The sequence below is a fragment of the Typopeltis vanoorti genome, chromosome 9, assembly GCF_054136105.1.
Source record: "Typopeltis vanoorti isolate ZY-2024b chromosome 9, IOZ_Tvanoo_1.0, whole genome shotgun sequence".
NCBI lineage: Eukaryota > Metazoa > Arthropoda > Arachnida > Uropygi > Thelyphonidae > Typopeltis > Typopeltis vanoorti.
The window spans coordinates 71,656,349-71,670,377 of record NC_143557.1 but is presented as its reverse complement, the minus strand read 5'-3'; the positions used below and the strand labels follow the sequence as shown (position 1 = coordinate 71,670,377).

Sequence of the window (14,029 nt, the reverse complement as noted above, 5' to 3'; positions counted from 1 at the left end):
GTGAATAAACATTATGCAATTAAATATTATGGTCATATTTGATTTGCTCACATTTCTCATGCATAGATATTGCTGCTATTATTGAACTTGTGCACCAATGGAGAGTTTATGTTTCAGTAAAGAATTACTGTGAGTAGACATATTATCATATTTGCCGGCGTATAAGAAGCACTTGTTTTCTTTGAAAATAGGTCTGAAAAACAAGGTGCGTCTTATGTGCCAATACTCAGTTTTTTATTACTTTCATTTCTGGAAATTTTCTCTGTTCCGAGTTATGCGATTTCTCTCTTGCTGTGTGTGAGAGCATTCCAGTTATGTAGAGTTCAGTGAATGCACATGCGCTGTCATCAACGATCACAGCTGTTTCTTTCTTTTAGGGTTACACGGTGATCAGCACTCATATTTGTAGATTTAGGGACTCAAAAACACACGTGTTGAACAGATTATTTTATTAATTACAAATAAAATAAAACTTGACGTTTCGACCTCTATATCGAGGTCATCATCGGAAGAATATAACTGTATGCAGAACCAAGCTACATGCTCATGCTTTCTATACCAGTAAACTAAATCTACGTAGTTAATAAATCTTTTTTCTATAAATAAATTATAAATAGATAAATGCAACTACAATAAACTGTTAGAGTCCTCATGTATTAATATTCTGGATAGTTTAAACGTTTAAGTTTAAATTCTGGATAGTTACAAAATGATTTCAAGAAATCATTTTGTAACTATCCAGAATATTAATACATGAGGACTCTAACAGTTTATTGTGGTTGCATTTATCTATTTATAATTTATTTATTTATATATATATTTTTTTTTTTTTATATGTATATGTATATATATATATATATACAGGGTGTTCGGGATAAATTTGACAGTTTCGTAAGGAAAAAGAAAATCTTCTTTGTATCTATTAAATTTAATGAATTGACAAAAAAACATTACAGGCAGAGTTAATTACGATACTATCAACAAGATTTACTCAAAATAACCACCATTAGCATCGATCACAGCTTCAATTCTGCTTCGGAACCTCGAACAAGCTGATGCTACAGTCTCCCTGGGAAGGGCCGCAAAAACTGTTTTAATTTTATCCATTAACTGGGCTTTTGTATTACTGGAAGTGCGATTGGTGTCTTTTTCAACTGCGCCCCATACAAAATAATCCATGGGGTTAAAGTCTGGGGAGTTTGGAGGCCAAACATTTGGACTGGTGAAGTCGTAGAAATTTTCAGACAACCATTTTTGACTTTTCCCAGAGGTGTGGCAAGGGGCCGAATCCTGCTGCCATACATACGGCCTACCATTGGCTACCCTTGTTATCCAGGGCTTGACTACAGTTAGCAACTCCACGAACAAAGCCCGAATTCCAATGCCAGGGTTCTTCAACACCTGTTCCTGCAGATTTGCGAGGAATTCTGCTGTACGAACGCAATCAGATCGTCTGCTAGGGATCTTTCTTCTTGCTACATCCTCGTAGTCACCATTGCAAGTCTCTAGTTCATGCCTGATTGTTTTTACTGTATTCAGGGAGCATTGGGCAGCAGTCGTAATATCCTTATTTTGATGGCGGGCACGAATCATCATGATACAAGTTATTCTCTTCCATGATTCAGGTGGGTTCCAGCTATCCATCCTTTCTGACATCTTGTATATGAATGAAGAAGGGTCCAAACTTTTAAATGAAGAGAAGTGTGTGTTAATACATGTAACTTACGGAAAAATATAATTAATTATAAATATGTCAAATTTATCCCGAACACCCTGTATATATATATATATATTTTTTTTTTTTTTTCTATCACTAGAGGTCAGGCTAGAAAAAAGATTTATTAACTACGTAGATTTAGTTTACTGGTATAGAAAGCATGAGCATGTAGCTTGGTTCTGCATACAGTTGTATTCTTCCGATGATGACCTCGATATAGAGGTCGAAACGTCAAGTTTTATTTTATTTGTAATTAATAAAATAATCTGTTCAACACGTGTGTTTTTGAGTCCCTAAATCTACAAATATGACAGCTGTGTTCCTGTTTGTTTAAACTTTCCAATTGTTGCAAACGGTGATAAATTTCTGCCGCTAAATTTTCTCTAAATTTCTTGGCAAATTATGGCTGAAAAATCGGCATTGCTACAATATTGCATACAAGCTATGTGTAATTGCGTATGCTAAAGAACATAGAAACAGGGCTGTAGAGATGCATTTCGGGCCACCCTCAACTGAGAAAATGATAAGAACTTGGCAGAATCAGGAAGAGGATCTAAAAAAAGCAACTCACAGTAAACATAACCTACAAAGTGGAACTGCAAAATGGACAGAACTTGAGGCAGAACTGAATACTTGAATTTTAGACCAAAAAAAAGTGGGACCTTCAGTGTCTACAAAAATTATTATTCATTGAGCGAAAGTGCTAGCCACTAACAGAGGGATCGCCAACTTTAATGGATCAGCATCATGGTGTTCAAGATTCATGAACTTCATATTTATATTTGAAATACTGTAAATTCATTATAATATTCAGTGATAAAAGTTTTTTCTCTAAAAAATGCATACAAAAAAAAAAGGGGGGGGAGTGCGTCTAATAGGCAGCTGCATCTTATATGCCTGCAAATATGGTACTTACTATTACAATAACGGAATTAACTCATGTAAATTATTCTTTATTCATAGAATATTTGCTGAGTATCACAGGCATCATCAGTACAAGTACAAAGGCTAATTAAACAATAACTGTTATATTCACAAAGCGCCACTGGCTAAGGTTAAATTTCTTAAATTTATTTATTTTAATTTTTTTTTTTTTTAATATATATAAATATATATGTGTGTATACAATTACAAGTTAGGAAAGATTTGCTGATTTACAGAGTACTATCTCCCACAAGGGGGAAAGACATAGACCAATGGATCTGTTTAGGTTAGGGGAGTGAAGTAATGTTTCACGTGTTTCTTTGTAAAGCTGTTCCATTAGGAATCGACTTTTGTGAATGACTTTTGTCTTGTTCCACTGAACTCTATGTCTGGTGTTGATGGCATGCTCTGGTCCAGACTATTCAAGTTCAAGCTACTGGATATACGGCTTGTGTTCTTCTAACCGGATCAGAGCAGATCTTCCTGTTTGTCCGAAATATGATAACCCACACGAGCAGGGAATCTGGTATCTACCATGCCATGATAGAGGCAAACTGAAGAAGAGGGCATTGATAGCCAATGAGTCTCTATATATAGATTGTGCAGAAGGAATGATGTAGAATTTGTGGGTCTGTGTTTGACAGAAAGAAGGATTTGTACAATGCTGATAGACTGCATCTAAATGGTTTTGGTGTAAGGTGCCTAGAGAGAGCTTTGTTCACCGAGCATGCTGAAGGGCAAATTCAGGGAAACGAAACTTAAGCAATTAGGGTGGAAGCAAGTATCTAGTCTCTCAAGCAAAAATATTGAATAGGATAGTCAATTCAGCCTAAAGTGATGTTGCAGTTTCTATATACTAATGCCAGAAGTATCAGGAACAAAGAGAGGAGTTTTCAGCATTGGTTAGTGCAACCTCGTCAAAAGTTATGGACAGGCATTAGTGAGACTTGGCCAACAGCAGATGATGTAATTACAGGAATAGAATGTGGAGGGTTTATTTTCACATAAGAAACAGAAAATGGAGGGGGAGGTACTGATGATAGCAGATGAATTGCAGCCAAAAAGAATAGGAGATAGGCAGGAGAGTGGCTGTTCATTTGAAGAAATCTGGTGTGAGATTAATGCTAAAAAGACAAAATATACACTTGGTTGTTGCAATAGGAGAGGGAGTTTCACAGATGATTTGGAAGAGATGTATTGCCAAATTAGTACAATGATCACAGGTAGAGTGATTCTTATGGGGAGACTTCAACTAGGGAGGTACAGACTGGAAGGAAGAAAGCGCACATGATTACTTCAGGTAGAATGTGATGGAGGAGACTAGGGTTGGGAGAGTATTGGACCTGGTCGCAGGATCAGAAGAGTTATCCATAACCCAGGTGACCAAACTGCCTCCGACTGGTGAAGGTGACCATGCAGTCTTGACTTGGGAGATTGTAAAACATGAGGAATATTCTGTCAAGAAGGGATACACGTGGAACTACAAAGCAGGCGATTATGATATGCTTAGGAAAAAACTTAAATCTGTGTCATGGCATAAAACACTGCAGGGTAAGGATGTTAGTAGTACATGGGATATAGTTAAGGGTCATCTAGAGGAAGCAATATTAAATTGTATACCTAAGGTAAGGACGGTTAATCAGATAGGTGTTAGATGGATGAGTAATATCATTATGCACAAGCTGCAGAAGAAGTGGGGGGGGGGGGGGGGTATATAAAGAGAAAGGTGACCAGCATGGCAAAATCAGATTATGAGAAGAATCTAGCCAAGCAGGCAAAAAGAAATCCTAAAGAGTTCTTTTGTTACTTGGCAAGTGAGATGAAGAATGATTATGGAAGATTAACCTTAATGAGTGATGATAGTCACAAAGAGACAGAAGCAGATAAAATAGTTGAGCTGCCACTTTGGAAGGGCATATAATCCTAGTAAGGTTACTGCTTTAACATACGTGACAGACAGTGATGTGGGAACAGAGGTAGATGAATTGGAGGTTCTTAGGATATTGCGGAATCTCAATGTAAATACAGTTGTGGGATTAGATGGGATATCAGCTAGGTTTCTGGGAGAATGTGCAAGGGAACTGGTAATGCCTTTGACTAAGACCTTTAATTTAAGTCTCAGCTCTGGTGAAGTTCCAAGGAAGTAGTAAGAGGGCAAAATAACTCCCTTGTATAAGAGAGATTCTAAAACTCCAGTAGCAAATTACAGACCAATCAATATCTCAGGAATGGTGGTTAAAAGTACTAGAAAAGTTGGTCAAAAAGAGAATTCGAGAATGGGTAGATTCAACATTATTTCAAAGTCGAATGTTTGTAGAAACTATGAAAGTTTCGTAAGTTGACCTGAGAGCTTACGAAAATACAATCCTCAGCATCCCCAAGTTGCCTTAGCTACTTAAATCAAGTAGTGCAAGCTAAGGCAACTTGGGGATGCCAAGGATTGTATTCTTGTAAGCTCTCAGGTCAACTTACGAAACTTTCATAGCTTCTACAAAAATTCAGCTTTGAAATAATGTTGGATCTAGTACCCACTTTGCCGATGTAATAATTTTACATCGCCTAAATGAAGCCGTGTGGCTCTTTCTTTTAGTAATAGACAATTCATAACTTTAAATTGCATGCCGTTCTGAGTAGTTCTCGGTATCTCAAATTGACCGTTGCAGTACATTGGGTTCAAGTAACCCTTATTTTACTTAATAATGGCCTCAAAGCACAAAAGTAGTGATGCTGGCAATTCAGAGATGCCAAAGAAAAGCCAGAAAGTTCTGTATTTCATAAAATAATAAATAAATGACAATAAAATAAATATGCCGAAGTTGCTAAGATTCCATTCACATTCAGATAACTTTTATTACAGTAAGTTGTTATAACTGTTCTATTTTATTATTAGTTATTGTTGTTAATCTCTTACTAAGCCTAATATAAATTAAACTTTATCATAGGTAAGTATAGGGAAAAAACAATGTATACATAGGGTTTGGTACTATCTGCAGTCTCGGGTATTAGCTGGGTGTCTTGAAACGTATACCTCGTGGATAAGGGGGAGATTACTGTATAATTTTAGATTTTTTTTAATAAATTAGATCTTTAAATTGGTAATTAAAAATTGTGACACACAAAAAATGCTTTAATCGTCACTGCGATTAGATGGGATATCAGGTGCGAGACACTACCCTGCATGAAGTGACTGAAAAGAGTTATATGTTTAGTATCTAGAGCAGGGTTTTCAGATTATTTAACCCTTAGTCCATCTATGGTACTAATGTATAATAGATTGTTTACAACCTTTTGTGGATGGATTTGCATAAAAAAAAAGAAGAAAATTAAATTAAACCATTAAAAATAAATGCATAATTTAAAAAAACAACTGAGTAAAATCAATGAAGATTTCATATTTTGCACTAACCTTATCTTTTAAGCCAAAATGGAGATGAGGTAGCATATGAAGGCAAGGAGAAAGCAACTTAACAGAAGTTGGCACAATACTCAATTCACCTTTCTTTGTCTTTCCTAAAAAACAAAGATCAAAATCTAAAAATGATATTTCTTCCGAATAAAAACAAATTTATAATGGAGAAGTGTCAACCTTCTTTTCAAACATGCCAATTAACATACATAAAATGTTTAAAAAAATTAATCTAAATAATGTAATGTTAAAATGTTATTTAAATGAAATTTAAAACTTGTATAGAAACCCTTCTGTTCATTTTAAATCATTTTAGTATTTCCAGGAGAAAGAGACAACAATATATCCAATATAACAAAACAATTATTACTTCTAATGTGTTGCTAAAGTAAAATGGCTTTCAGGCAAATTATACAAAATATACTGATACTGCATCAGGCTGCCATATATTAAGTCAAATATATTCACTATGCATACTTAAAAGGGCATTCCTTAGGACTATGAGTTCTGCATTCTGAAAAGGCCAATTTGATTTTGTTATGTCAGCTATGCTTCATTATTTCACTCTCCTAAAAATACCAATACAAATAATTTGCTCGTTTTTTTTTTTTCCATCTTACAATAGTGTTAAATTGAAAAGTTTTCCTTTTCAAAATTCGTGGTGTAGTCAATGTTCATTATGAAAACACTATTAAAAAGCCATTAAAAATCCTGGTGTAAGTCCTCTAGATACTATTTTAAAGGAAATTCATTAAAGAGTCCATGCGGTAAGTCCAGTGGCTGTGCGCTACGCAACCATATGCCTGGAGAAGGAGTGTCCTAGGTTCGATTTCTGCTGGTGACGTGAGGAGCTGAAGGATCTTCCTCAACCATAGCCAAGTTAGCCAGGCTTGGGTGTGGACAGTAAGGTCCTCCCACCCCCCCAGTTTATCCTGGGGTTTTCATCCTGCAAAGCAGGCAAACTGGCCTTGAGAACTCAACACTACAGGACGTCGTATTCACCGGGGCATAGGATTGAATACTTTATCCTGTGAACGGTTTGAGGGCCGATGATTAATAAACCCTTGACACCGCAAGGTAAAAGAGGATATAAAGAAGATGAGATGAGATGAGATTCATTAAAGTAGGACACATATAATGACTCTGATGCAAATGCCAGGTTCCTTTTTTTTTTTGCTTTTTTTAAATTTTAAATTGTTCTTTGTCTTAAATAAATATATATATATTTATTTATATAAATAAATATTTATATAAATACTAGTGGCTTTGCGCTTCGCAACCATATGCCTGGGGAAGGAATGTCCTGGGCTCGATTCTCGTCAGAGATGTGAGGCGCTTAAGGATCTTCCTCACCCATAGCCAAGTTAGCCAGTCTTGGGCATGGACAGCAGGGTTTTTTCCTCCAGTTTATCTGGGGTTTTTCATCCTGCAAAGCAGGCAAACCAGCCTTGAGAACTCAACACTACAGACAAAGGATACACTGGGGCGTAGGGCTGACCACCTCACCTTGTAAAGGCTGAGGTCTATTGATTAGAAAAAACCCTCGACACCAAAAGGTAAAAGAGGGATAAAGGAAAATGAGAAATAAGATATAAATTTATTTAAGACAAATATATCTTTGTCTTAAATAAATATATATAGCGAGCTTGTAGCTCGCTAAGAACTAGCTAAGGAGCTTGTATCTCTTAGCTCGCTCTCCTTTTTTGCCTCCTGTTTTGGCTCGCCTTTTCTCCAGTCGTCGTCAAAGCCTTTCCCTATAGTCATCAGGCCATGTTCCCGTGATCGTCGGCAAGTCTCCCACATTTGCAGGCTGTGTTCCTGATGTCGGCCATTTCCGAGTATCCAGCTGTATTCCTATAACCGGCCGTTCTCCAGGCTGTAGAGGGTCAATAGTGTCCGATCTATGAACTTCCTATGTCGGCAGTATCTCGATGAGGCAGGTTCTATGCAAAATCTACTGCAAGCGAAAGTCCTAGCAGCAAGAAGAAATTTTCCAGGAAAGAAATGGTAAAATCCTGAGGTGGTTTGCTGTAAACGTTTTGGGACGGTTCACACTTGGTTATGTCAGTAAGCAACAGCTTTTGTATCTTTGTTAAAGTGTGTATTGGAATTGTGTGTGTGTGTGTTGCTTAAGAGTTTGTAAAACAGGCAGTTTCTAAATCAAAAGTGTTGTGAGAGAATAATATGTTTATTTACGTGTTTGGATATTAAATGTATGTTTAATTGTAAGACGGGGAATAGTGTTAATAAGGAGTGTATGTAGCTAGACAAGATCTAAGTTGCTACATTTAAGGGATGAGTTTGTTACTTATGATCGCAGTGCACAAATTTTTGTATAGCAATGTCACAGGAAACTTCCTTATAAATTAACTTAGTGTTAAGTGCACTGTGAGCATCACTGCATGATTTTTACAATCTTCTGTCTGTTTAATGGTTATGTGGTTTAACTTCTCAGTAACTTGTGTTCTTTGTAATCATTGTTTTAGAAAAAAAATAAATGTCGTGTTTTTGTAATTATCCGGTTTGTTTTCCTTAGCCAATGCACTATCTCTAAAAAAGAGAAATTTGCGAACCTGTGGGATTAACAAATAGTCAGAACTTGCATTTTAGAGAATTAGTATATATGTTTTGTTATTATTTCCTGTTTTTTCCACCCCATCTTTCTAACAATATCCAATCAATTAGGTGGCACAGTTGAAATAAAAAATAAATTTCCTAATTTGACTTTGTGCGTGAGTGGAAGACTGCATACATTAGACTAACTAAAATCAATAAGTTTGTCTAATAGCGGGGGGGGGGGGGACAGAAATAAGTCGCGAAAGGATTAACTTTGAGAGGCTTATGTTTAAGGTAGAGATATCCTAAATATAGTGAGTTTGAATTGAATGAATAAAGTAAAGTAAGGTAAAGTTAAGATAAAATAAATGAATTAAGTTATAAACTAAAATAAAATAAGTAAAAATAAGAATAACAATTTTACAGTAGTAAAAGAAACTGTTTTTCGCTGGTAATGAATTTATGATTTGTGCATCTTGTAATAAAACTTCCTAAGGTAAGAATATTTATACTCCAGTGAAACAGTGAGGATGAATGCTACAATTTATGCTAAATAAGGAAGCACTGAATAGTCCCAGGGAAGTTAATAAGAAGTTTTATCATTTGAAAATAAAAGCCTAATGAAGAACTGACTCTAATGAACATTTATTGCTTGTAGGAATTCATTGTGGAAAACAAAATAACTGATTTATGTGAAACAAACTTTTAACAGAATGAATCAGAGAGAGAGAATGAATTTATTCTCTAAGATAAAGGAGATCTCTAAAATATATTTTTATTCTAGAAGGCGTTGGATCCAAATAGTTTTATAGTTATTACTTTTATTTTATTTATAATATACATAATTTTTAGTTTTCATTTAATAAATGTATAATTTTTTTATTTAGTCTTGAGTCAATGATTTTCCAGATTCTAAAAGAAATAGTTCAAAGTCATTGCACCAATTGGAATTGAACCCTTGTGTAATTAATAACCACTCAGAGTATAAAACCCAATTTACAGAGATAAAAAAAAACAATAAAATAAACATATATATATATATATATATACATATATATATATATATATATATATAATCTTATATACATATATTGTTTGTCTTCAGGTCATTCTAAATGCAGTGGCAGAGATGGGCTGTTCTGATTCGTGGCCCATCTAAGGCTAGGTGATGTTAGTGTCGTGCATCTGTTTAATTACATGTTGTTCTGGCTAGTTTGCCTATTTAACACAATGAAAAGCCCAAAATGCAGTAGCAGACCAGGATTGGTTATCCAAAGTATAAAAATTAGCAATTCATACTTTCCAAGCAATTTTGCAGTAGTGACTTCTGATATACAGCCAGGAAATAAAATGAATTAAAGGTTTACAGTTAGCATAAGTGATCATGAGAGAATTTGAAAAAATGTAGCAAATTCATAAAATGTTAGATTTCAGAGTAAAACTAATATCAGATGAGTTTTATTTAAACAGTTGATATTAACACAACCTCACAACTTATACCATCTGCATTGTACAATCCAACTCTGTACTATCTCATCTACCTATTTCCATATAGTATTTTTGTTTATTAATAGTGAGTTCTTTGGAGTGTGCCTATTTGTGGAAAGAAAAAACTTACTTCCCTGGAGAAAATACACTACTACCCCCATATGATTGACTAATTCACTGTTAATTAAAAAAGCTCATGTAAATATTCCTTTTTATTGTAAACGGCTTTCCCCTTTGGAAAGACGTTTTCCCATTGCTCTCCCAATTGCACTATGAAGAAGATTTCCATTTCCACTTTTATCATTTCCAAATAAACATATAAATTTTTATGTTAGTTTTAAATCATACTGGTATTTTTAGGAGAAAGAGATGACAACATATTTAATATAACAATTAAAGCACATTTAATTATTACTTCCAATACTGTGCCATAATCAAATTGGCATCTTCAGGAAACTACACAATTTCTGAAAATTCACATAAAAGGATGAATAAAATTTGATAAAAAGCCATATATTTCAATCTGAAAATTATAGATCATCATCAGTATCATTAGGTAACAGAATATAAGGTAGAACTAAAACAATGAAACAAATTTAAAAACAGTGAAAGCCATGTGATGTTATACGTAAAACAATGCAAAGCAAAAAATGAAAACATAGAATTATTAGCTATTACTGAATTGTATTATTAATTATTAAATAAAAAAGGGAAAAATATGGGAAAGTCTTATTCTAATCACACATAATTAAAGGTGTTTTTTTTTTAAATGATTAATAATACAATTCAATAATAGTTAATACTACGTTTCTTTATTTTTTGCTTTGCACTGTTTTACGTATAACATCACATGGCTGTCACTGTTCTAATTCTACCTTGTATTTGTTATCTAATTCCACCAATGATCTGTAATTTTCAGATAGAAATGTACAGCTTTTTATGTTATAATCTTGTGTTATAATGTGAATTTTTTGGAATATTATGGCACAAGTATCCTTAAAACAGGAAACTATACAAGATAAACTGAAACTTGCACCAGACCACCAATATATCAAGTCAACACTCACTTCCAAAAGATTGAAGAAACAAATATACAAGAAAGATATCGTGATTGACAGTCTGCTAATTCAACACATACACAGATTTTTCCCACATAGTATAATGGATTGTACAATAATTATGGTATCATGGGATGCAAATTGGTTCTGAATATAAAGGACAAATGAAAAGGGCTACTAGTTAAACATAACAAAGTGTAAGTCTTTCAAGTTTTGGAAACCCAATGAATGCAGAGTAAAAGATTGGTGAGGATATCTTAGAGGAGGTGGATAAGATGAGGATCTGGGATTTGTTGGTGGATAAGAATCTGAAATTTTGGGGACATTTTGCTAAAATTGTAAGGACAGGACAGCACAGCACATTAATGGGAATGATGCAGAGAACACTGATATGTAGGAGTAAGGATATCATGATTCCACCGTATAAGGCTTTGATCAGACTGCATATGGATTACTATGTGCAGATTTGATCACAATGTTTTCAAAAGGATGAAGCAATGGTTTCAAAGACAATTGACTAAGGTAGTTTCTGGTCTTTGGAATGTAGAGTACGAAGGCAAATTGAGGGAATGCAAATTGCAGAATCTAGCAGATATAGAAGAATAAGAGGGGACACGATTGAGACATATAAATTGGTAAGGGAGCTATTACCAGATTAATATGGATCAGATTTTCAATGAATGGGTGAAGACGAGAAAAACAAGAGGGCATCCCTGGAAGCTGTATAAAGAGGGTGTGAGCAAAACGATTTTTGCTTGGAGAGTTGTGGATGGTTAAAATGCATTGCCTGGAAGTATGGTGAGTGTGGAGACAGTGAATGCATTCAAGTCAGAGTATGATGAACTCTGTGTGTGCGTGCATGATGGAAGCCCTCATGCGATGAATCATCGTCGCCATGAAGGGCTAATAATAAAGCAGCCTGTACATATTAATAGAAAATAATTAATTTTAGAATAATATTACAGTATATGGATTGCTAATTTTTGCAACAATGATAATTCAAAATGTTTTCCTACAAAATTACTATATGCCTGTCCCAATAACCTTTAATTTATTATATCTAACTTAAATCTGTTAGATAGTATACCTTAAATAATTTAGATGCTATATAAAAAAAAAAAAATATTTATATAGAAATTGTGGTTAATAAAGATCCAACATTATTTCAAAGTTGAATGGTTGTAGAAACTAAGAAAGTTTCGTAAATTTGACCTGAGAGCTTACGAGAATACAATCATCTGCATCAGAGTTGCCTTAGCTTGCACTACTTAAATGAACACAACCACCACCCAAGCATCCATATATTTGCCTCTTATTAGTGCATTTCATAAAGGTTTCACTGGCCTGACAGCTGTTTCAAACTGGTTGGTTTTCTTCCAAGACTAGGCAGAAACCTTAAGATGGCAAAAATTCTCATTCAATGCTAAAGAAATCCAATGTCAGAGAAATGCATTTTTCATAAGTGAATTCTCGGTCGGTGCATAAAATTAATAAAAGAAGAGCCATAAGGCTTCATTTCAGCGAAGTAAATTATATAGAAATAGTGGATATTAAAGATCCAACATTATATCAAAGTAAAATGTCTGTAGAAACTATGAAAGTTTCATAAATTTGACCTGAAATAAAAGATATCCACATTAGACCTCATTGGACATTTAAGAAGAATGTTGAGACTTTCGTATAGAAGGTTAATCATTCTAAAGTGATGATATAGTTTTTAGTAGTGTATTCAGTGGAGTTTGCTGTTGCTTTCATATAGAAAGTGAAATTATAGAAGTGTCTTCGATGAAGCCAGCATATGTTTTCTTCAGTGTTCCATGATTTGAAGGTGCAAAAAGAGTTTTCACTTATGTTGCTGTCATATAGAAAGCACTTTTGTTTTATGTTAGTCTTTTTCCTATGTAAACTTAATAAAGAATACAAGTACTGCAGGAGGCAAGAGACTAAGATTCCAGAAGTTTTGTTCATATAAGATAATAACTGTTGGTTTATGTGACTGAGAGGAAGTTGTGCAAATTTAAGTGTTTTTCTTGTTGTGATTTGAAGTATACATTAGCACTTGTATAGTTAAGTAGTTTCATATACAACATCATTTGATGTTGTATAAATTTGTGTTTTTTGTAAATTAAAGATTTTTATTTTGTTAAAAAAGAATGTAAAGATTCAATCAATCTCTTAATGGGTTTAATAATTCACATTTAATTTAAGAGGTTAAGTTACACATGAGATATCCCAGGATACACACCTGTGTGCAAGGTTAATTGGGAGATTAGTTTCAGTGTTTTCTTTTTAAGAGTTTTAACCACTCTAAGTGTGGAGAAAATAAATAAAAATATACACTCTTCCACTCGCACATGCACACACACATACAATTGGCATTTTCTGATTCAACAGTACAGAAAACATTCTGTCTTGTCTGGGAGTATAAAGGAAAGATTATCTATCACATTTAAGCTAAGGTAAAAATTTGTATGGTAAAAATTCAGACAAAAGACATGCATAAATAAAATATACTGTCCTTTGTAAAAACAGTGCAAAACAAAAAAAAAAAAAAATTAAAAAAAAAAAAAAGGTGAGTTCCACAATTAATTCTGTTAACTATATTGACACAACCCAATCAGGTAGCCAAAATGTGGTCACATTTTGGATACTGCTATGAAGCTACTAATCAACCTTCATTTTAGAAATTATGGACTTTACAACCGCGTTAAAAATAACTCTTTTAATATCCTGACGTTTCGATCTTCATATTAAGATTCATTGGTTATGATGATGATCATCATCAGTGTATTTGTATATACTCCAATATACTAAATACACAAGCAAAGTTACATTACATACAGTGAGTAAAGAAAATGAATTTGATCACAGGTTATTCTA

The 14,029-nt window shown here is 34.0% G+C and overlaps 1 protein-coding gene across 1 annotated transcript in view; it reads right to left on the bottom strand.

Moving 5' to 3' along the window:
• Positions 1-14,029, bottom strand: part of LOC150103145 (lysine--tRNA ligase-like) — a 199,946-nt gene that overhangs the window by 162,689 nt on the left and 23,228 nt on the right. Inside the window, exon 5 of the mRNA XM_090398349.1 lies at positions 6,048-6,151. Coding sequence (XP_090254475.1) covers positions 6,048-6,151 — 104 coding nt within the window. The remainder of the gene's footprint in view (positions 1-6,047; positions 6,152-14,029) is intronic.